Raw genomic sequence first — 23,048 nt, 5'->3', positions numbered from 1 at the left:
CACTGATTTGTTTAGCAAACATGCTGACAGTTGATCGTTTTTGTTAGCTAATAAATGTAACCGGCTCTTGTGCTTAATGGTCGAGTTATTTTGTCATGGGGTAAAAAAAAAAAAAAAGAGAAATTGTAATGCATTGCATTGAGCCATTTGCCATTTTGCACAAAACGAGAAAACAGCTGAGAAATGCAGCCTTTAACATCTGAATGAACTTTATTTTGCCTATACAACAAAAAACAGACAGGTGTCATTTTTAAGACAGCAGCCATACATTAGTTAGAATGGAGGAGCCCATGTATTTTTGTGTTCCAGAAGAGGCTTAAGTTTAGATTCCCCCCCAGAAATTGTTTTTAGCAAAAAGGAAGAAAGAGACCTGTGCCAAGCTGCGTAAACGCCCTAAAATCCCTTTCCCAGCATACACCAGGAGCATACAAGACTAATTTACCTACTCCCTGTTTTAACACGATACACTGTAACTGTGTTCTGGATATACAAATAAACATTTCTTGCAAGAAAATTGAAATAGTTAAAAGACAGAGAGAAAGAAACAATGTGAAGCGGACACTGTCTTTGATGAGAGGCACCAGAGAAAATTCAAGGGGGAAAAAACAACAGGAAATGTTACAATCTCCAATACCAGATTAGTATAAACTCTTGAGACAAATTAATCAAAAATAAAACAACAATTCTAATCTCATTCATTATCCCCAATGCTGACACCATTAAGGTAATCCATTTCATAACACTAGTTGGAGCCCTGAGAAAATGCCCTGGACACTTGCCTCAGTCATGTTGCAGTTGTATCCCCAAGCAGTCTCTGATCCTAAAACAGCACGTGAAGCCAACCACTACAGGACATCTCCCTTAAACCTATTCTCAAATGGAGTCAGAGGTCAGTCCCGTCACCTGTCTCCACGGGAGAGACAGCTAAAAGGTAGAGGATCACTGACGAGACGCGTGGTAGCAATTGGTGCTACATATCGGAGGCCAGAGCAGTTTAATTACTGGAGGGAACAGAGGGTGAGAAAAGAGTCAATTTCCCTGCGTCTGACATTTGTTATACACGTAACAGAGCACTAATATGGGTTAAGGAAGACCGTCAACTTCTGTTGAGGCTGAGGAGGTGGAGCGGAGAATAATCTAGAAACTCCATACCACAATTATTAAAATGCTCCATTGATTGGACATTAGGTTTTGGATACTTTTGGAAATCTAGCCGTGTATTTCAATAAGCAGTATACTAGAAACTAAATGCACAATGGCATGTTTGCAATCAAATTACAGGACAGAGCATAATGCCACAGTGGGTTATAGCTCAATGGTCATTTTGTGCAGCTTTATTTTATTACCCAAAGGAGGACATTTCTGCAATTTGCATCCAACAGGTTACGTTTTACACACCCTCTTGGAGCTCATTTACTCCCTGAGAATGATCAAATCAGGTTGAGGCACTGCAGGCTGCAGTTGTGAGAGGATTTGTTTGCTCATGAAAGAAAGCAGGGAGTCCCCAAGTATTCTTGCCTGTGAGCGTCCCCCCCCCCATCTGCCATCTAATGTCGGTCATCTTAACTGCCCGCATGGCACAAATTCAATGCTTCTACTATACTGCTGCCTTTAGAGCGTTCATTTGCTAGTCGATATTTTCCCCCTCCTGCTTAAAGAAATGAATACTCAATATGAAATGTACCAGTACAATGAGTACAGCCATCTGGCTTTCACCTTTTGGCTTTGCAGTCCAGAGTACTATTGTTGTACAGTTTTGTACTATAAGTGAAAATCTAGATGGCCAGGAGAAAAAAAAAAAAAAAAAAAAAAAGAGTGAGATGGAAGCCACTGTTGTGATGCCATAGGTCCTAACATATTTTTCAGGGAAAACACCACACATTGAACAAGAACGGAATGTTGAAACAAAATTATTGTAGAACTTAATACACATAACATTCCATGTATTCCTTTGGTGTCTTGACAGAAAAAAAAAAAAAAAAAAAAAAAAACTATATATAATACTTCAACTGTACTGAAGACAGAACAATAACAGAACGGCTGCCGTTGTACAAAAGGACAATTTGAAAGCTGGACAGAATACCTTCCAATGGTAATATTACAATGAGTGTGTTTCCACGTATTTAACTAATCTTATTGTCCATTTTTGGTAGTGATCAAACATAAAATGTCATGTTAACACTAAGGGATTTCTGCTTGAGAAACCAAATTTCTTGACCATGTATACACTTCACTGACTTCTTTTTATTTTTAACAAGAGCACAGGATCATAAACAAAACTAGGAAATAGAAATAAGAAAAGTATTGCTATGACAACAGCGCAGAAGATAGCTAAAATCCAAAGTCAGTCTAAAACAAACAAGTCTAAAGTAATTTCTATAGCTGAATAGCAGGTTATCTGTAAATTTCTTAACACATGCATTCTCGAAACTTCACTAGAGTCCACCCTCCTCACTGCACCACCAGTGAGCGCAAATGCTCGAATCAGCAAAACAAGGAAAAGAAACTCCGGCTACTGCGCTTCAAATATATCGCAAATACACTTAAAACTAATTTTACGGTAGGAGGTAGAGAAGAAAACGGACTATCTGCATGTAAATGCAGATTCTACAGCAACCACATTAATGCAGTGCATGTAAACACATTCTGATTTTCTTACAATTACCAGATGTCCCCAATAGGTTTTGTGTGGATGTAAACAGAGAACCAGTCACTATATTGGTACTTTTATTTCATAAAAATGTTTGTGAGCCACAATCTGTCTTAAGAGTGCAAACTCTGCACAAAATGCTTAAAAATCCCATTTAACTGGAAACTGAACTACCTACTCCCAAAATTACTTTCTACAACTACTACCCCCCACCCAAACCCAAAATATAACACTCATCTATTCGGTTCTTGAGCACCAAGGTCTTCCATGACAGCAAGACTTTAGATTACCCACAGAGGAACTACCGTCTAGATTTGGCTATGTCTTATAAGAAATGAAATGGTTTCTTGTTTCCACAACTGAGTGCCAAGAATTCTCTTTAGCACTGTGAAGTTGCTAACAGTTAAGGTTTTCAGTGTTTTGTTCTTTCAGAAAGAAAAAAAACAAAAAGAAAAAAAAAAAACTTTATACATTTGTCGCTCATAAAAGGCCTCAGGTGAAAGGAAAATGTTTAAAAGCATAGAAGAGAAAATGGCCACAGCCAGCCACCCTTTTCCAGGTGTGTTCAGCTCCAGAACAACTGAGACACCAGACACCTGCTACAAAAGAACAATCTTATTGAGACCCAGTAAATAAAATGTTTGCGGTTTACATTTTAATAGCTGCTAGGGCATGTATACAAGTCAATTATAGGTGTGCATGTGCATGCATGTTGTAATTGTCAAAGGCAGAAAGGCATAGTCCAACCATCAATGAAGTTATGTTTTTATTTATTTATTTTTAGATTGGAGCTGGAGCTTGCTGGGGGTGTTAAGTCAGCCAGTAGAGATAAATTTAGGTTGAAAGCAAGGTGAAGCATCTCAATTGTAAACTAGCCTTAAAATACATGCTCACAGACAACTCAACTCAAAAAAGAAAAATGTCAATTTGCAGGATTTAAAAAGCAATGCACACAGAAAAAAAAAAAAAAAAAGTCACCCATACAATGTTACGAGATGCTGGAATGTCAGGAATTGCCGTAATATCAGTAGCCATTGCAAAGTTAAGCTGTGTCGGCTACAGGTTAATAACTTCATTGATTGAAGAGAATGTCAGTCAGCCATGACCCCCAAGGTAAAGTTGAAGAAGCTAACCCAGTCCAGCTTCCAGGTTTCAGTGGATCAGCAGGGAAACTAGTGAAGGTGTGTGTGTGTGTGTGTGTGTGTGTGTGTGTGTGTGGGGGGGGGGGGGAGAAGGCCAGTAGCTTTGGCGAGGCTTCAAAGCCATACTGGAGAACAGAGTGGGAGGTCCTCCAGCATCGTCCTGGACACATTAGGACACAACCTTGGTGCCAACTACCATTTCTTCATCTAAGGCTTTCAGCACAGAGACCTGAAAAAGGAGAAGGAAATTAATCCCAGATTAAGGATCCCTTTATTCTGCCTGGAGATAGACACTTTACAGGCCTTGTTTACATGTATTAACTAACTTAATGATTGTCCATTTTTGGCAGTACTCTGACATCATGAAATGTCAAGTTAACACTGGAGTCTGGAGTGAAAAGTTTTAATATAGTACTTTCAGTAATGTTTCCTATTGGGATAGATATTAACCGTACAGTTCTAGTTTAGCCACTGCTGGTAAAAAAGATTTTATTTTCACCCTCAGGCCACAGAAACTCACCATAAAAGTTTCACCATTATCGAACCTCTTTTCGATTTCTTTGCCCAGCTCATTATCTGGCAGTTTAAGGTCCTCTCTGGTATTTCCACCATCATCCATCAGGGACAAGTATCCTTCGGAGACGTCTATTACCTAAATGTGCCAAGAAAGAGAAATTAAAGCATAACTAGCACCTGTCAACCTAATCCTAGGTGGAATAGCACTCCAAAGCAGAAGTACAGCAATAGCTCCATCACAAGGTAGAAGCCTCTGGGACAGCTTCAGAACTGTTTTCACTGCCTGGCACATAAGACCGGCAAGTGTGCAACTCAAATTTTATCTGCCACTTTTGAAATGTATTCACTTAATATAGGAATAACATTTAAAGAATGATGCCATTCAAGGTTTGATATATTTACATTACATGGTCAATTCCAATATTCAAATTACACCAGGGCTTTTGGGGGGAGCCCTGTTTTTCAGGGGTGGGAGGTAACTGTACACATGCATGTGCATACATGAATGTATGCCTGCATGCAAAACTATAATATCAATACATTTTAATTCATACAGAGGATATTTAGCCTGGGACAACAGAGGAACAGGAAAATAATTCACTGTTGCAATGTTTTAAAAGCAAGACAGGAACTTTACTTGGGTCTTGATGTTTGTTCACAGACAAACTGAAAGCTACACTGTCCATTTACTACCACTTGACAATGTTACTGTTAATTTCTCCTCTGCTCTGATTGAAAACACCGTCTGCTTTAAGTGCATCCACCGCCACTCTCTCGCCTGTCAACACAGATTCCTTTGGACAAAATGAATATGCAAGGTAGGGAAGTTGAAAAAACGAGTGGGCGTATATGCATGTGTGCACGTTTGTTTATTGGTTAGAATTCAGTGAACTTCATCGGTCAGTCAAAAAAAGTAAGGTTCTAGTGTTGCTTTTATATAGCAGTTGCAAGTGACTTTCAAATGTGTAGCTTTGTTCAATCCGCTAACCTAACATGTCTCTGTTGCGCAGGTTCTCTGTCTGCCAAAGTGGCGGATGGATGGCCTGACGATTTTACCGGCCACTGCCAACAACTGACCCGTATTTAACTTCTCAGACCCTGCAACAATGACATGGTGGGTGTGGCAGAAGTACACTAAAAAAGAAAATCGTATTTACAAAAATCTTTTGCCACATCAAAACAATACAGCACACATTGTTGGAAAAAAAAAAAAAAAAAAAAAAAAAAAAAAACACATGCCACTAAAACTTAAACTAGTCTCCCCACTAATACACCAACCACTGTTTTGTGTTATTAGAAAGTATTGCTTTCCCAAAAGAGGCCTCTAACAGGACAGCAAGGAATATGTGTTGGCCAAGCCAAGAACCTGTTCTACCAGTTCAGTATATCCTTTCACAATTAATGAAGAGACAGCCCAGCTCTGACGCACCCGTTCAGCTATCGAAAAAGAATTTATTTTCTCACATCACACTTTATTATTAGGGTTAGGTTATATCAAACTAAAAAAAAAAAAAAAAAAAAAAAAAAGTATGTGAAACGGATGCACTGGTGGTCCAAACAAATGCCCAAACACCCAATACTGGCCAGGATTTTTTTTAATTGACTTATAGTACGAACTGACACAATATCAAGTATACACTGCAAACCCCTTGGTGGCCATAGGTTACACTAATAGATATCCAACAGGGTCATCTCACCTGGTAATCTTTTCTTGTAACATTTGGGACATCCATGTTATGGGTAGATGGGCAGATATCTTCTAACTTCTTCTGTGTAAAGACATCAATTCCTACAAGGTGAACCTGGTAAAAAAATAAAAAAATAATAATAATACATACATAAATGATTAGATCTGGCCTCAGGCCAAGTAAGCACTGGGGGTTAAAACATCAGGCTAGATCACAAAAGTGTCTAAAGCTCTTCATTTCAAAAGGATGCACAAGGAGTTTTTACCTTTGCATGTCCATGCTTGCCAGTCTTGGAGGTACTCATTTCAACGATCTTACAGGGACGCTCTTTAATCATGACATAGCCATTCTTTCTCAATGCAGAGCACTGCTGTGGGTATGTTGAAGAGGCCCCGGAATCCCCACTTTGGAAATCGACATCCGTCATGATGTGCTGTTCTACACCAGAAAAACAATTAGCAAAAGAACACATTAATAAACAAATGTTTGTGACAATAGCATTACCAATAGGCTTTAATTACGTGTATGGAATAACATTAAAAAAAAAACAATAGTGCAAATATAAAAAGAGGAATAAGCCGTTTTGTATTGTGTGCTAGTTTGTGAGCACAGATTTGTAACACTAAATTGTAAACATAGAACGATGACTAATACTGTTGCCAAGAACAGCTTAGAACCCACAACAGCTGTCAGAAAGCAAGTCAACAATGGTTGGGCCACAAGTGCATTACAATCAATAACCTGAAATCAGAGAGGGAAATTGCAACTACAAATGCTTTGCTGCATTGTTCGACGTATATAACGCAACTATTTTTCCAAGATAAAGCTGATACACAAGATGGCTCTAATTTTAACATTTCCCATACTCCTGTAAATACAGACAATCATCCAAGGTGGAGCAACCTCTCTCACTGGCCAACTATCCGAAAAGCTAACCGCTAACGTGAATTGCTAACGTTACGAATTGACTACGCCATGTTGCTGTCATCTCAAATTCTCATTGAACTAGCTAGTTAGCTAGCTAACGTGGGCCTACACGCTGTCCGGGGAAACACCCAACGAGTTAGTTAATAATTGGCTGCCATATTAGTTTATCGCCTTGATTAAAAAATTTAAGAAGCGTTAAGTTGGCGTTAGAGTGCTAACGTTGGGCAGTTTAGGTTAGAATACTAGCTAGCTAGCAAACACCATCAACGTGGCAGCTAACGTTAGGCCATATGAGCAGCATCTTACACGGTAACGTTAGCTTAAAGTAACGTTAAGCTAACTTTTTTTCGTTTATGGTTATCGTTAGCTACCGTCAGTTAACGTGCAAACACGATCCCCACCGATTGACACTGGCTAACGATACTGTTGCTTCGGTTAGCCAAAGTATTGTGCAAACTTCTTTCAATTGCACACCAAACCTCGTCTCACTTAGCTAGCCAACGTGAAGTTACCGATTAATTTCCCTAGACGACAAATGCCACCTAGTATTATACATTGCGTCACTACACCGCAAAACAATAGTATTCTTAACGTTAGCTCCATTGAAAAAATAAATAAATAACATGTTACTTATAAGCTGCTACGCCTTACTTACCTTGTGTCTTTCTACACCAAATAGGAAGAGTCACTTCGCATGCGTAGAGCTTTTCTACAGCAGGAAGTGCAGGCGAATAGGCGCGTGGATGGGGGAGGGGCTTGGTAGAATGTTTTTTTTTCTTATTTAAAAAAAAAAACTTTAGTTGTGCATAACTTGTGATACAAACTTTACCTACATGTTGTGTTAATATTTGTTATCTTTTACTCAAGTGCATTTTAAAGGACTGTTACTTGTAGCAGAGTGTTTAGTTTTTTGTACAGTGGGTTATTGCTATTTTTACTCAAGAGGATATGAATAAGACTTCTTCCATTATTTTCCCAGCTTTGAAATTGGACATAATTATAGTTGCTTACACTTACCGTGCGGTTTTAAATGACTTCTTTCATTTTACTCTGAAGAGAACGATTTTTTTTTCTTTAAACCATAAAAAGAAAGATTTTTTTTATATATACCTCCAGAACACAAAACATCTGTGAATGTAATTGTAACAGAGATCCTTTACACTACCATATTTTCTCTTTGGTATACTTGTATATAAGAAATGTATAACTATGATGATGCAAAATAGTTTTTATTGTTGAAAATGAACAAAGGAACTGTCTGAAAGCAGCGTAACTGTCCACTGGTGTCAGTCAAACATAAGTCATTGCCACTCATCTGCTCTATGCTATTGCTCTTTACTTGGATCTTCTAAAAGCCACTGGCTATAAAAGAATGAGGGTTGCCTAAAACAGTGCACTATTATTGACTGGATCAAAACACAAGTTTTTGTTTTCTTAAAGGTGCCATTCAGACATGTGATAAGGTGTATCAAAATACTCTGCTTTGAATAATAGTTTGTGTCTGATACGTTTCTAATAATGTATGGACCTCATGGGACCTAAACTCTCAAAAATATGAACGGTAGTGAACGGGGAGAAGCAAATTATTTTTTGATCCCGTTTGAATTGAGCCATGGATTACAAATATGATGTTAGTCAATTTAAAAGATAATTTTTCAACCGAAGAAAGTCTCAGTTAGCCGTAGGTTTGTCATAGTACCACTTAGTTTTGTGTGAAACTGCTCAGTGGACTACATCTCCCATCTCACACAACCTACCTCACCTAGCTTGATGCTCGGCTTGCTCGCTAGCTAGCTAGCTTAGCTCTGTTCCACAACACATGTAACGTTATCTTAACTGCTGTGTTTTATCCAGTCAAGTGTTCTCAGCAGATAAGTAAAAGAACAAGCAAGATCCTCTGCTCATTAGAGTAACGTTACATCCCCGGTACGATACACACAGACATCGTAGCTTCAGCGAGATGTCATCCATGAAGTTTGTAGTCTTTCTACTTACGTATTTTCACAGTCTTATACTTCAACAGTTTAACAATAAACTGAGACTTTCTTCGGTTGAAAAATAATGTTTTAAATTGACGAACATCGTATTTGTAATCCATGGCTCAATTCAAACGGGATCAAAAAATAATTATTATCTCTCCATTGACTCTAGTTCATACTTTTTCAAAAGATAGGTCCCATTGGCCGGAAGTAGAAGGGCGTGAGTTTGGCTCTCTATGCAAATATTTGTTGTTTCAAAAGTGTAATTGCTGGACACAAGATGTCTCCTACATTTAATGTCCATTATTTCTACATCAAACTTCTGTTAGTTGCATATTGGACCACTATTGGCTTCAGAACTATAGTTGTGATGTGAGAAAGTAATGCTTGTGCATACATGCCTTGGACACAGGTCCTTTCTCCCCTTTCAGTAGATAAAAACAGCCTTCTAGTGTCAAAGTCATACATACACATCATTCCAAACATTCAAGTAAAGTAACAATAAGCATTATTTTCTTTGCCCTTTTTATTAGACAGTACATAAGAAACAGGGAAAGAGAGGGTTGATGACACGCAGCAAAGTGTGGGGTCAGATTCCAACCTGGGCTGCTGCCAAAGGCTTACGATTATATTTAAAGACTGAAAATGGTGGACTAATAGGTAATGTCCAGATGTGCTAAGCAACATTTTGCTATACAGTTACTAGAGGAATATTTCTCTTTAGAGTTCTGCAAATATAAATACTCATTCCATTCCTGGTGCACTAATTCCACAGTTCTACTTTTTTAAATGCATTTGTAATGCTAAACCAGCAGAAACAAGATGTGAACACAACAGTGACAGATTTCCTAGCCAACAGTTGCCTATTTACAAATCCACCACGCTTAGGGCAATGTTAGCATTCATCTGGAGTTGTGTTTTTGCAGTGGCCAAAAACAGTTTGGACTTTGTCTGTCTTCTGTCTGGTGCTGGGCAGGTAGCGTACAGTGTTTTTTAGACCTTATTTGATGAAAACAGATCCCTGCTGCTGTGGCCAAAAAACAAAGCTATGAGAGCAGTGGAAGTGAACCAAAACACTAAAGCCGGAAAACCACATCAATAAAAGATGCTATGAAGCTCAGTATAGCTGAGGGGAACTGCTGAGTCGGGTCTTAATTCAACAATACAAGCAACCCCTTTCAGATATAAATAGTTATGTAATTCCGTAATGATAAAAGCCACTTTAGTCTATATCCACGACGTTCCACTTATGGGATGGCTCTCGTTCTGCTGGAAATTCCACCAGATGACACTCTTTTCGGCCGGAACTCCGTTACATTCTGCTTTCTTTGTGTTGTAATTATTGACTATGGTTAACTGCTCCTCAGATCTCTGCAGGGTAGACCCAGACAGCTAGCTACACTTTCTGTCCAATCTGAGTTTTCTGTCGCAAAACTGAAACAACCTTTGAACGTACACATTCACAGGGCTATTTTGCAGCGGCACTGTGGGTCCACTCGGCGCTTAGCACCACCCAAGATGAGTGTGGTTGGTTTAAAGAAATGCCAATAAACCAGAGCATGTTTTTCTCCCATTCCAGAATGCTGTGTGGACTAGCCAGACCTTCCTCTGCAGTGCGAGACAAGTCACAATACAAGTTTATATTTGGATTCAATGTAAGCACCACTCCATATAACGGACAAGTTACATTATGAAAATGTCACCTTGTGTTAAAAAATATCCTTAATTCACCAAGTAATTATACGAATAGGCTACTACAAGGATAAATGTACATAAACACTTTGAAACATTTGAAATACTGACAGATGGATGCACACTTTTAACACACATATAAATAGACCACACAAATACAGAGCATTTGTGTCAAGCATCTGTGGCTGTTTTGAGCTGCTGCAGTTCAGTAGCGTCTTTGGGGCTTTGTGTCGACTTTTTGCGGCCCTTTTGGAAGAGGGCAGCAATCTCCTTAAAGCTTTTGTCCTTGGTCTCAGGGACACGAAAATAAATAAACACGGTGAAACCGAGAAGCAGCACGGCAAACAGGATGAAAACATAAGAATCCAACCAAGTCTAAAAAGAAAAAAAAAGACAGGAGTCAGAAGTGACAGGGTGTCCGATTTTGTTAGTTGACAGTACATACCGTATGTGTGTCTTTTCTGCCTACCTGTATATATGGAAAAGTCATGCCTATGATGAAGTTGCTGGTCCAGTTGCAGCAGCCAGCCAGAGCGATGGCCGCAGGCCGGGGTCCCTGACTGAACAGTTCGGCAACTATGAACCATGGAATGGGACCAGGACCAATTTCAAAGAAACTCACAAAGAGGAATATGGCTGACATGCTGACGTAGCTCATCCATGAGTATTTATCCTAATGGGAAGAGTACATCAGTCAGGGTAGTTTCTGTGTTACTTGAAATGTTCAAATTCTGCCTGAGAAAGAGAACTGAGTTAGAAACGCGTTGCATGCCATTCTTTATGTCCATTTTGTCTTGCCGTGCCATTAAATTGGGCAGTCCCATAGGTAGATGAAAGTTCAGCTCAAGCTGCTGACAGACCAAAGCTCTGACGTTGAATTTAACAAACCTGCAATGTGAGGCCCACTGTCATGGCAACTGCACAGCAGCACATCCCTCCCAGACCAACCAGAGTCAGGGTGCGTCTGCCAGCCTTGTCCACCAGTGCAACCTAGAACATACAGCACACTCTAGGGAGCAGATAAACCTGTGTGTGTGTGTGTGTGTGTGTGTGTGTGTGTGTGTGTGTGTGTGTGTGTGTGTGTGTGTGTGTGTGTGTGTGTGTGTGTGTGCGTGTGTGCGTGCGTGTAAGTGTATGTGGTATCCTTTGTACTACTTGTATGCTGGATGTGTGTGTTTTTCTTGTTTTTCTTGCTCCCTTTAAGAAAATCCAAAAAAAACATTTGATCACAAAAAATGTAAGTGTACCTGGTGTTTCTGTAAAGAAGCAATAAGAGAATTCCATTGCATGATGTGTGTGTGTGTGTGTGTGTGTGTGTGTGTGTATGCGTCTGTGTGTTTGCATCTGTTTGCATGTAAATGTATTTACTCACAGAAACCAGAGTGAAGATAGTGTTGATGACCCCGACTCCTATAGTGGCGTAGACTGGCTGACCGACACCAGCCCGAGTGAAGATAGCCGTAGAGTAATAAAAGATCTTGAAGACAAAACAAGTATAGATTTTCCGTAATTACAAAGTGAAATATAAAAGTAGCAGTTTGTGTGTTTGCTATGTTTCAGGAGAGTGGTGGGTAAGTAAGGTATTTTACAACAAGCAATACAAATCTGATGTGCTATACATTTGTATGGACATGAACAAAACCCAGATACTGCTGCACATACAGTATGCTCTGACATGGGAACAAGGATTTCCCTGCCATCTTTTCATGTCAAAATCACTAAAACCTTAGTTTAATTGCAGCAAACTGAATGAGATGAGGAAAAAGTTGTGTGTGGAGTTGGAAGGTTGGAATTAATTTGCCACTCACCGCATTGATGCCAGAAAACTGTTGGGAGAGGTGCATCATGAGGGCAACAACCAGCTGCTGTCTGTACACGGAGGAGCGGATCTTCATGGCAATATAAAACAGTAAGATATTGTCACTGCAATGGTTTTCTAAAACGCACAACTACCGTAAACTTTGTTTAACCAGATGGGAATTTTTTTGTCCTATCTTTCCTGTCCTTCTGCTTTGTTTTGAACTATTGGAGTATGTGAACTACAGTGTAACTACTAGAGCCATGTCAAACAAGATCATTTTAGTTTTTATTGTCTGCTGTTATGCATGAAATAAATATTTGAATGTGTTTTGCTATTGCAGAAATCTTTTGGCTTCGCGTGGGAGCCGACCGATCTTATTGAATGTGTTTCAGATCTCATCTTTTCAGATCCTCCCTCAGGTGCCCTTGTTTGAGCTTTGGTCACTAATATATAACTAATGATTTAACATTAAATATCATCGAGTCATTACATGAGATCATCAGTGTACTTTGGTTGCTGATAATTTTAGACGGTTGACAGATTATCTCTGTCCACTCTGAGGAGGAATGCTACACTGAACTTGTTGTCTATTATAGTTATAGTGAAAAGTGTTGAGAGTGTTCTGGTGGCCCAGAGAGTTTATCAGCCTTATTTATTTCAAAATCCAAACATCAATGTCCTCCAAAATTGTTCATGGTAAAGGTAAAGTAAAATTCACAAGAGATAATGTTTAGGAAGTTTTGATAATATATTTTAAGTGAGCCTCTTTTTCTATATAGAGACTTACCAAAGAAAGGATTGACACTCTGGGCTCCCTGTCTGCCTCCTCTTTCTCCTTCCTCATCTCTTCCAGATCAAAAGTAGCATCATAAGCCCCCTTTAGACGATACAGACCTGCAACACAACACAGAGTAAACGGAGACAAAGGGCAGGAGTCTGTATAAATGACTTGTTTGCAGTGGTGGAAACATTTTTCAGATCAGACAAGTAGCAGTACCATAATGGAAAGGTGATGATCCATTTTTACTTTACAGAAAGTACACAAGTATTGTCATCAAATGTACTTAAAGGGACAGTCTGCATTTAGAAAAAATATGCTTATTTGCTTAATGCCGAGAGTTGATATGAAGCTACAACAAGCAGCCGGTTAGCTTAGGTTAGCTTAAAGACTGGAAACAGGTGGGAACAACTATCCTAGCTCTGTCCGTAACAAATCTGTCAACCAGCCCCTCCAAATAAACACGTTATAGCTTGTATTATCATATATCTTCTTTGTTCACTCGTAAAAAAAAAAAAAAAAAAAAAAAAGCTGTTAATATGCCAGAATATCTCTTGGCAGCAGTTTTCCATAGATTATATAAATGAGACAACATTATAATAATAATAAGCTTTAGCGGTGCTGGTAGTGGGTTTTGTTACCTTTGAACAGAGCAGGCTAGTTGTTTGCCCCTGTTTCCAGTCTTAGTGCTAAATTAAGCTAACCGAGAATTGATCTTCTCATTTAACTCTGTCCAAGAAAGTTACAAGTGTATTTCCCAAATTGCTGAACAATTGCTTTAAAGTATCTGTGTTTCAATAAGAGAGAACTAAAGGGAAAGAGAAAGGATGACATAGAGTTGCTGGGTGTAACTCTTACTTTTTCTAGCCTCTTGGTCCTTGCCCAGTATAATGTAAAGGTACCGGGGGCTCTCAGGGCATAGAGGCAGCAAGAGGGATTGCAAAACTGCCGGAGCTCCAGACAGACCAAGCAATAGGGGCCACATATCATCATTACCAAATACAAAGTCCAAGCCTATTACCTACATTTACACACAAACACACACATACAGTTAAGGTTATAAGTACAGGTATGTCATCAAGCAAAGATGCTGCTGTCCATGTGTGTGTGAGAGAACCTCACCTGGCTGATTAGGATGCCTAGAACAATAGCCAGCTGGTGTAATGTTCCCAGAGCCCCTCTGTAAGCTTTGGGTGCGATCTCTCCAATGTACATAGGCACTAGCCCAGATGTCAACCCTGAAACACACACATCATGAGGACTTCAAACAAACATTCGCTGCTGGATGTATGACAATATTGGACAATGTTTTTTGCCTGCAATTTAGGAACCCTTGTTAATTTCCTCAAAACAATTAGCTTTTAATATGATCATGAAGGGGAATATTCCTAATGATAATAAGGACAACTTGCCTCTTCATAACCCATAAATATTGGGATTTCCGAATAAATGATGTAAGCATTAATTAAAGGTTACAACATGTGCTTTACTGTACCACAGTAAAAGCCCATAACAGCGCGGCCGGAGATGACCATGATGTGAGGTTTCCACATCTTGCAAAGACCCATCAGCAGTCCGGCAGCTACAGCCAGAACATTGACCATTAACATGCCCTTCACCCTGCAAGACAGAAAGATAGAAAGGTGGCAAAGGGAGATGCAGAGAAAGACAGATGATGCTGGTTTAACTTGTAAGTCTTTTCAAAATAATGTTTGCCTACATCTCTCCTCTCATCACGCTTGTCATTCTCCATACAGCATCATTTTTCTCAGGTGTTCCTTTTTAGAGCAAATGTTCATGCTTTCATACAGTGTATTGATATTATTTTATCCTTCGTTTCTCACCTCCCTCTCAGGTCTCCCACAAATCCCACCAGGAAGGAGGATAACATGCCACCAATGGAGAAGATGGCCACAGACAATGACCAATACTTGATCACGTCAGGGTGTTGTCCCGCCTCTGAGAACTTTTCTTTGTCTGTGCTGTTTTCGGACAGGGCAGCCACCCTTTCTGACCACACCCCCAGGGACCGGCCATAATGCTTTTCAATAATCTACATAAAACATGTATAGTTAGTTCTGACATTCATTATGCAACATTACATTTAGATGTCAGAAGATGTCAGTTGAAAAGGACAGCATTAATTTTGCCATGTTAATTCAATTAAATTTGATCCGATTCAATATTCTTCCATGCAGTGATGGAGTACTCGAGTCCTGGACTTGAGTCACTTTCTCTGGACTCATGACTCGACTTGGACTCGCGCACTGATGCCTCGGACTTGGAATTAATCAAATCAATGAAGCCAGACGAAACCAGTCAGTTAGGTAAACTTCAAGTATGCATTAAAGATATAAAATCATGGATGGATCAAATTTCTTATGTTAAACTCAAACAAAACTGAAGTTATTGTGCTGGTCCCTTAACACCTCCGAACCTCATTATCCAAAAATATAGTTACTCTGGATGGTATTGCCCTGGCCTCCAGCACTACTGTCAGAAATCTAGGAGTTATTTTTGATCAGGATATATCCTTTAACGCCCACTTAAAACAAATCTCAAGAACAGCCTTTTTTCATCTTCGTAACATTGCCAAAATTAGGCACATCCTGTCTCAAAACGATGCTGAAAAACTAGTCCAATCGTTACTTCCAGGCTGGACTACTGTAATTCCTTACTGTTAGGTTACCCAAATAAGTCCCTTAAGACTCTCCAGCTGATCCAGAATGCTGTAGCGCATGTTCTGACAAGAACTAAGAAAAGAGATCATATTTCTCCTGTATTAGCTTCTCTGCATTGGCTTCCTGTAAAATCCAGGATTTAATTTAAAATCCTTCTCCTGACGTACAAAGCTCTAAATGGCCAAGCACCATCATATCTTGAAGAGCTCATAGTACCTTATTGTCCCACTAGAGCACTGCGCTCCCAGAATGCAGAGTTACTGGTGGTTCCTAGAGTCTCTAAAGTAGAATGGGAGCCAGAGCCTTCAGTTATCAGGCTCCTCTCCTATGGAACCAGCTCCCGATCTGGGTTCGGGAGGCAGACACCGTCACCACATTTAAAAGTAAACTTAAAAATCTCCTCTTTGATAAAGCTTATATTTAGGGAGTGAGGAGTTGCAGCGTTTGCCTAGAGCGGCGGGGGACGGTGTATTTCTACAGACACGGCACCCCTTCTCTTCTCTGCTTCTCTTCATAGTCGTCAGATTAATCTACCATAACATAAAAAAATGGAGGGAGGCAGGCCAGTACAGCCCGATCCGGCAGGGGAGTGTTCTAGCCCGACCAGGCTCCTCTCCTTAACCTGTCTCTCTTAGTTATGCTGTTATAGTTTTAGACTGCTGGGGGACATCCTTTGACACACAGAGTTTCTCTCTTCTCTCTGTTTCTATCTGTGTGCATCCTTGTCCCAAAAATGCTTGTTACTAACTCAGCTCTGGGGAGCTTATTCCCCGTAGTCCTTATGCGTTTCTTTTGCCCAGCATGTTTCCTTGGACTAGGGTGGCAGCTAAATCATGGATGCAGCTATCCGGGTGGTCCTGCTCTGCGCCCTGCTATGCCCTGTTACACCCTTCTATGCTCTGCAGTGCCCTGCTATGTCCTGTAACGCCCTGCAGTGCCCTGCTATGCCAGGAACTACTACAACTATTATTTCTGGTCAGTATCTGTATTGTGACTATTATTGCGATTGTTCATCACACCCCCAACCGGCACCGTCAGACACCGCCTACCAAGAGCCTGGGTCTTTCTGAGGTTTCTCCCTAAAAGGGAGTTTTTCTCACCACCCAAGGTTTCTTCCTAAAAGGAATAAGAATAGAATGTGGTCTAGACCTACTCTATCTGTAAAGTGTCCTGAGATAACTCTTGTCATGATTTGATACTATAAATAAAATGTTATTGAATTGAATACAATTGAATTGAAATTGATTTTGAGGGAAAAGGAGGCAGAGGTAACTAACCTTTAGTAGTGGTGGTCTTTAGGGTTTTAAGGAACCCACATAGTTTAGCGTGTTTGTAACTTAAACTTCTTTTTGAGCATACTGTCAACCTTACCCAGTCTCTATTTGGCTTGACCAATCATCCAGTTGCCTTGGTCTACTGAAATATACATGCACACTCCACCAATCAGAAGGGAACCTTCTTTAACCTATGACCCCTTCCCATATGGCCACCAACTACCACAATATACAAGAGAAGACAAAAACAGGTCTTTAACATCAACCCCTTTAAAACTCAAATGATGTACATCAATACAACGCCTTCAGTACATGTTTTAATAAATATGTTTGTGGAGAACTTGACTTATTTAGGGCAGCTTTATTAGCAAAGACAGGAGGAGACAGGACAATATCAATACAAGATTACGGAAAGTGATGGATGGTATTGCTTCGTCAAGTCCAAGCAATACAGCCTAGAAACAAAGGTCCATCTATTTAACAGATAAAGATAAAAGTTTGCCCTGACATACAGCTCTGAATGTTGGAGGGAAACCAAAGCTGATATGAAAAGAATAAAGACAACACACAATGGATGCCTGAGGGAGCTTTGTGGAATTTTTTGGCCTAACAAGATCACAACCTTTGAATTAAAAAGAAAATGCGTATGAGTATCACCTAGATAATAGATCTGCTGTATGCTCTCTGTCCTGAACAATATCCACATGAGGGTAAGCTTTAATTGTCCGATGCTATGACAGAAATGGCTGTCAACAGAGAGGGAAGCATGTCTCTTGTCTGCCAGAGCTGCCGTTCCTCCACACAGTCCGAGATGTAATCCACTGTGGGGCCAATAAAGGCGGACTTCACGACCAATGCTGGACGGTGTAGTCTGATCATATTCTGACTTGTCTGCCATTCCACAAGACGTATTTGGTGGAGAGGCACTCAAAGTCCTACTCATCATTACACATAAGATAACTTGGGAAAAGTTTGGGGAAAAGTTGTTTCTTTAGACACAGAATAGTGAAGTCTGTTCTTTGGTCTCTCGTAGTATTACATTATTGCCAGTGCAGCAGAAAATTGTATACCGAGTACTTACACTTGTCTTCTGGGGCAAAGGGCCATAGGGTGGAGTAAGCTTATTCGGACTGGCTGATTTGCATGCAAATATTAGTATGCTGGGACAGTTAAGATGGTCCAGTAAGGGAGCAAAGCCTATGTTAAAGTAGAGCAAATACCTTCTGGGGTGCGTTGATGACTCCAAGACTGTAACCATACTGCAGGGACCCCAGAGCTGCTGCAAACACAGCCAGGGCCAATGTACCCGTTAGCTGCTGCAGGAGGGAAAGGTAATCATTTAGATAAGGTCTGACACACATGAATGCATGAACAAACACACAATCTAGCATGCACAAGGCACACAAGGAAGAACATGAGCCACTCAGCTGTACTCGCATAGTACACAGTCACAAATAAAAGTGCATAAACAAAATGCAGAAAAAATACTTTATGCACATTATTGATGGATTTATTACTGCTTTGTGCACTATTTCTGACAATCATAAGAATGCTTACATACAGAAGTTACAAATAAATGCTTAAATGAAACATTTTGCATGTGCTATAAATAGGTTTTATCTTATTGTGGCAGATATACAAGACATTAATTCATTTTAATCTCCTAAATAACTTTAGAAAACTTCAATGTCCCGAAAGGTGTGTGGTAAAGCTCAGTGAATAATAAACATAATGTAGACACAATTAAAAAACAGAACAGCAAAGACAACAACAAAAAGCCCGTGATTGTCAAGTTGAGTTATTGCCATGCAAAAACAGAACACACTGATGACCAAAGAGCTGGTTGTTCCTTCAGGTCCAGGTCGTAAATGTAACCTAAAGCTTCAAATATCACCAATATAGTGACAAGTCACCGGTTTGCAAATATTGCTTACATGCTTTAGAATAGAAAAGGTAGAGTATATAACCATTTCATGAAAAACACGTAATGAATGTATTTGCGGAGACTTATCTTACCTTTCCCGACTCCATGATAAATCTAAAGTGTCAGCCAGGAGGTTGGTAATGATCAGTCAGGACTGCAGGCTCGATCACGCTGTGTCCACTCACCAATCGACAAACACATGAACACACACACACACACACACACGCACGCACGCACGCACGCACAGTGCTGACAGTACTTTTACACATAAATGAAGCAGAGCAGAGGTTTTATATATTTTGACACAAACACACACACACACATTACAATTGGAGGGAAGCAGGAAAATGATAATCATGGTGACCAAACCGTGACACAGTCTGGATTCTATTTTTGGAAAACACTGGTTTCAGGTGTGTGGGGTTTCATGCTGGTACATTATGGATAATGGAATAAAGTTTGTAGCAATTAATAATTGCTGTGCCGTTTCAAAGTTGTAACATAGTAACATTGACATTTGAACATCTTTCTCTCTCACACACACGCAGTTAATGATAAACTTGAGATGGACAAAGTCTGAGGGTCCAAACTGATACAAATGTGCACACTTGGCAAAAGAAAAGACACAAACACATCCACACACACACAAAAAAAACCACAGAACTCCAGAAGCATAATGCTCTAGTTTAATTTATTTCTCTCTTACAGCATCTCTTTTACAAAACAAATAAATCCCAAAACAGGACATTAGTGATACTCTTTCAAAATAAAGAAAACAAGAAATAAACAGAATAAAGAATACAGTGGTTTTGTCTTTGAAAGGAGAGTCTTCAGTGTAATGACCGTCAGCCTTTTCCAATGGTAAGAGTGAATTCCGTGATAGACAAAAATAATAATGATAATAATAATGGCCCATTCACACTTTGTTCATTAATCATACACACAGATGCATGCGTGCACACACAAGGAAGACAGTGGTTTTCTTCAGCTCGGCTCTTATTGCTAAAATGTTACCCTGCTCCCTCTAACAGAGATCGGAGAACCTAACTTGCAGCTGCACAGGAGCAGCTACTGGGTGGATGTGAAAAAGGTCCTGTTTTAAAAACTGCATTTAAAAAATAATAAAGATTTTACAGAAAAAAAAAATAAAAAAAATAAAAACTTGATTTAAATGATAATTACATAATTGGGGAATGAGTCAATTTTTTGTGTCACCTTAACGTTTGTTAACCACAGGCCAACATGGCTGCCGTATATCCACCAGAAAAAAAGACTCATCTGCATTACAGTGCTCTCCAATGTGGATGAGTATGCATGAACTAGTCCACCCTCAATAGTCTTATAAATTTAATACAGTATGTATTAATGATTGACCTGTACTAAGCATTTAAAAAGGAAATGGCATGGTTTTATCATACCATATTCAGTTACTCTTTAAAAAACAAACAAAAAACATCTCCGTTAGAAGAGACAAATAACATCAGTAATGTGTTAAAGTTAAACAATAACACAGACAAAAACCAGTGTAAATTAACCGTATAGGCAATTAAATTCTTAATTATAGCATGAGCGAGAATCTTTTGGCCTCCATTTTTGTTTTTGCTTACATCATGCTAGGACCAGTACAAACAGTTAGGAGCCAAAACCAGAAGAACTAATCAGGGAAGAGCATGATTCAAAAAGGACAGCTTTTAACAATGAATGCTTTCCCATGCACACAGTATTTGGGATCGTAGCTCATATCCTGTTGAGGTTGTATTCAGGATAAGAATCTTTATATTCCCCACAGCAGCATGGTTGCATTTGTGAATCGCCACTACGGTGTTAAAAGAAACAGGAAAAAAACACTTCAAACAAATCCACAACTAATATTGCCTATCTTTAAATGCTCAGTGTTCAGACACTTCAACTCATAAACTTCATACCTAAGTATGTAAACAAACTCAATGTGGCTTTGATCGCGTTCCGGTAAAAGTTCACGCACAGACACTGAATTACTGGACTCTTTTTCTGGCTGTTGATTTCAATGTCCCAATTTGATTTCAACTTGATTTGAATGGGAGTCATTTCAACAGCAAGACTCACTCACACACACTCTCTCACACTCTCACACTCTCACACACACACACACACACACACACACACACACACACACAAAACACAGATGTGCTGTACATTTCGTCACAAAGACTGACTGACTCAGCCACAGAAAAAGAGAAGAACGAAAGTATAAAGAACGAACTGAATGATGCTCTCATAGTTCATTCAATACTACAGTATATGTGATGCAGCACCTTCAGAGTTTAAAGACGTAAGTGTGAAACAGGGAGATAATAGGGATGATGATGAGGGAAAGAGGATGAACTAGTGACTTTATTTTAAAGGGACTACACAGACATCATCTTTGCATACTGTGACAACCCGACTATGACAGCAGATTGTCTCACCGCATCTCTATCAGCGAAATGCGATCAAACACTAAATCACAGTTCAGTTTACTCAGGGACCCGAAAAGACGGTTAGATTAGAAGAGGAAGTGGAGGAGGAGGGGAGTGACAGAGGAGAAAGAAAATCAATCAGGCTGTCTGCTTTCACTGCCGACATCCAGAGCAAATTTGTCATCCCTCAGGTGCCCTCATATTCAGAAGTATGTATTTGAATTTATATTGACTCTCATTCTTCTATTCCTCCGACCTCTGCGGTTTAAGTTCTCCGGGAATGAGCCCACACACGGCAGATAGGAAGTGAGGAAAATAGAGAACATGGGTGTCAAAGGATTGAAAAAGTGATGACTAGATCTACCAGGAAGGAGGGAAGGAGTCAAGGATTAAGAAGGAGGGGGGGACGTCAAAAGGAAGAAGAGGAGCGACAGAAGGAGACGGGTGTAAAGTGTATTACTACAGCTGTTGAACACTTGAATGCACTGGTCTGTTAGGAGAGAGGAGACAAACAGAGCGGGAGAACAGTTACAGACAGGGACAGAGGAAGAGAATATTTGGAAAGTCAGTGGCACCAGTTTGCCAGTCAGTTGAGTAACGATGGCTTCTTCGTGACCCGACATAATCTAGGGTAAAATGTCTCTTCATTCAGAACAGGTCTTTGTTGTTTTTTTCTCTACGATAGCTTTTTTTCTTTTCTCTACACGTTTTTAGTCTCTCCTGTATTAAAAGAGTTCACTTGTGGCCTCTCGGTCAATCTGGATTGTTTGTCAGATGTGCCGTAGACCAAGGTTAGTCGCCGGGCAGGCCAATGGGACAGCGAGGCAGAGTGGACAGTGGGAAGAGCCATCACCAGTTCATCATAGAGTTTCTGTTGAGGGTCATGAAGAAAACTTGGCTGCTACCTCCCGAACGCACCGATGCAAAGAATACCTACACACACACAGAGAGAGAGAGAGAGAGAGAGAGAGAGAGAGAGAGAGAGAGAGAGAGAGAGAGAGAGAGAGAATATTACAAACATTTTCTGAATACAACCATTTCTCAATATTGTCTGTAAGTACATTGTGTTATCTGTAATTAATCAAGGCTATCACGTTCATGCATCTCAATTTATAAGTGTATTGTGAGTGTCAGCTTTTACAAACTGCGGATATGCCATTTCAGTATGAACTCTTTTGTTGCATTTAAAGCATTTATTTTTGTTGAAATCATGTTTCTGTGCTTACATTTGGTGTTGTGTTTGGTGTTGTATGTAATTTACTCCCCATCAAAATGTAATTTTTAAACTTAATCATCTGCTACCTTATCTTAACTTGAAAATGTGTTACCTGACATAGCATTAAAAGTTTGCTTTTTGGTTCCAAGGGGCCTGTGTGAGATCTATGCAAATCATACCAAGTTCTGTTTATGCGTCTTATTAATATTTTGTCACACATACGTGCTGTAATCAAGAGCACTCTACTGGAGACAGTACAAATCAAGACTAGATCAAGTCAAGCATTGTTCTAAATGTTGATGTTATTGTACTCCAATCATTTCCAAGCAACAGATAAGAATA

General features: G+C 39.7%; 3 protein-coding genes across 6 annotated transcripts in view; all 3 read right to left on the bottom strand.

Annotated features, from left to right (window-relative positions):
• Window positions 1-2,241: 2,241 nt before the first annotated feature.
• Window positions 2,242-7,676, bottom strand: eif5a2 (eukaryotic translation initiation factor 5A2). The gene is made up of 5 exons (XM_028565460.1): window positions 7,579-7,676; window positions 6,262-6,434; window positions 6,006-6,110; window positions 4,313-4,444; window positions 2,242-4,021 (listed from the first exon to the last, which is right to left on the bottom strand). Exons 2-5 carry the CDS (start codon window positions 6,421-6,423, stop codon window positions 3,962-3,964), a joined length of 459 nt encoding a protein of 152 aa, XP_028421261.1. The 5' UTR covers window positions 6,424-6,434; window positions 7,579-7,676; the 3' UTR covers window positions 2,242-3,961.
• A 3,089-nt stretch (window positions 7,677-10,765) lies between these two features.
• slc2a2 (solute carrier family 2 member 2) lies at window positions 10,766-19,159 on the bottom strand. 2 transcript variants are annotated; one of them, XM_028565458.1, is made up of 12 exons: window positions 19,145-19,159; window positions 18,349-18,444; window positions 15,018-15,226; window positions 14,669-14,793; window positions 14,296-14,411; window positions 14,032-14,194; window positions 13,183-13,289; window positions 12,403-12,483; window positions 11,967-12,071; window positions 11,483-11,584; window positions 11,064-11,267; window positions 10,766-10,969 (listed from the first exon to the last, which is right to left on the bottom strand). In XM_028565458.1, the coding sequence occupies exons 1-12, from the start codon at window positions 19,157-19,159 to the stop codon at window positions 10,766-10,768; spliced, it is 1,527 nt and encodes a 508-aa protein (XP_028421259.1). The 2 variants fall into 2 exon arrangements, with proteins under 2 accessions (XP_028421259.1, XP_028421260.1); XM_028565459.1 differs by having other exon boundaries at window positions 18,349-18,441.
• A 565-nt stretch (window positions 19,160-19,724) lies between these two features.
• The window catches only part of tnika (TRAF2 and NCK interacting kinase a), a 69,870-nt gene continuing 66,546 nt past the window's right edge, over window positions 19,725-23,048 (bottom strand). For all 3 annotated transcript variants that reach the window (XM_028565110.1, XM_028565111.1, XM_028565112.1), the window contains one exon: window positions 19,725-22,423. In XM_028565110.1, coding sequence (XP_028420911.1) covers window positions 22,340-22,423 — 84 coding nt within the window. In that variant the 3' untranslated portion in view covers window positions 19,725-22,339. The remainder of the gene's footprint in view (window positions 22,424-23,048) is intronic.

Source organism: Perca flavescens, chromosome 20 (assembly GCF_004354835.1).
Source record: "Perca flavescens isolate YP-PL-M2 chromosome 20, PFLA_1.0, whole genome shotgun sequence".
Classification (NCBI taxonomy): domain Eukaryota; kingdom Metazoa; phylum Chordata; class Actinopteri; order Perciformes; family Percidae; genus Perca; species Perca flavescens.
Note: the sequence above shows the minus strand (reverse complement) of the source record. Positions and strands in the feature narration are given on the sequence as shown.

Excerpts from the sequence above, each read along its gene's own strand:
- eif5a2 (XM_028565460.1), bottom strand. The coding sequence starts at position 6,423 with ATGACGGATGTCGATTTCCAAAGTGGGGATTCCGGGGCCTCTTCAACA. Across the intron at positions 6,111-6,261 it reads GCAAGCATGGACATGCAAAG|GTTCACCTTGTAGGAATTGA; the intron begins GTAAAAACTCCT and ends TTTTTTTACCAG. Across the intron at positions 4,022-4,312 it reads ATAATGGTGAAACTTTTATG|GTCTCTGTGCTGAAAGCCTT; the intron begins GTGAGTTTCTGT and ends CTCCTTTTTCAG.
- slc2a2 (XM_028565458.1), bottom strand. Across the intron at positions 14,412-14,668 it reads TGTTATGGGCTTTTACTGTG|GGTTGACATCTGGGCTAGTG; the intron begins GTACAGTAAAGC and ends TGTGTGTTTCAG. Across the intron at positions 12,072-12,402 it reads AGTTTTCTGGCATCAATGCG|ATCTTTTATTACTCTACGGC; the intron begins GTGAGTGGCAAA and ends TTTGTCTTCAAG.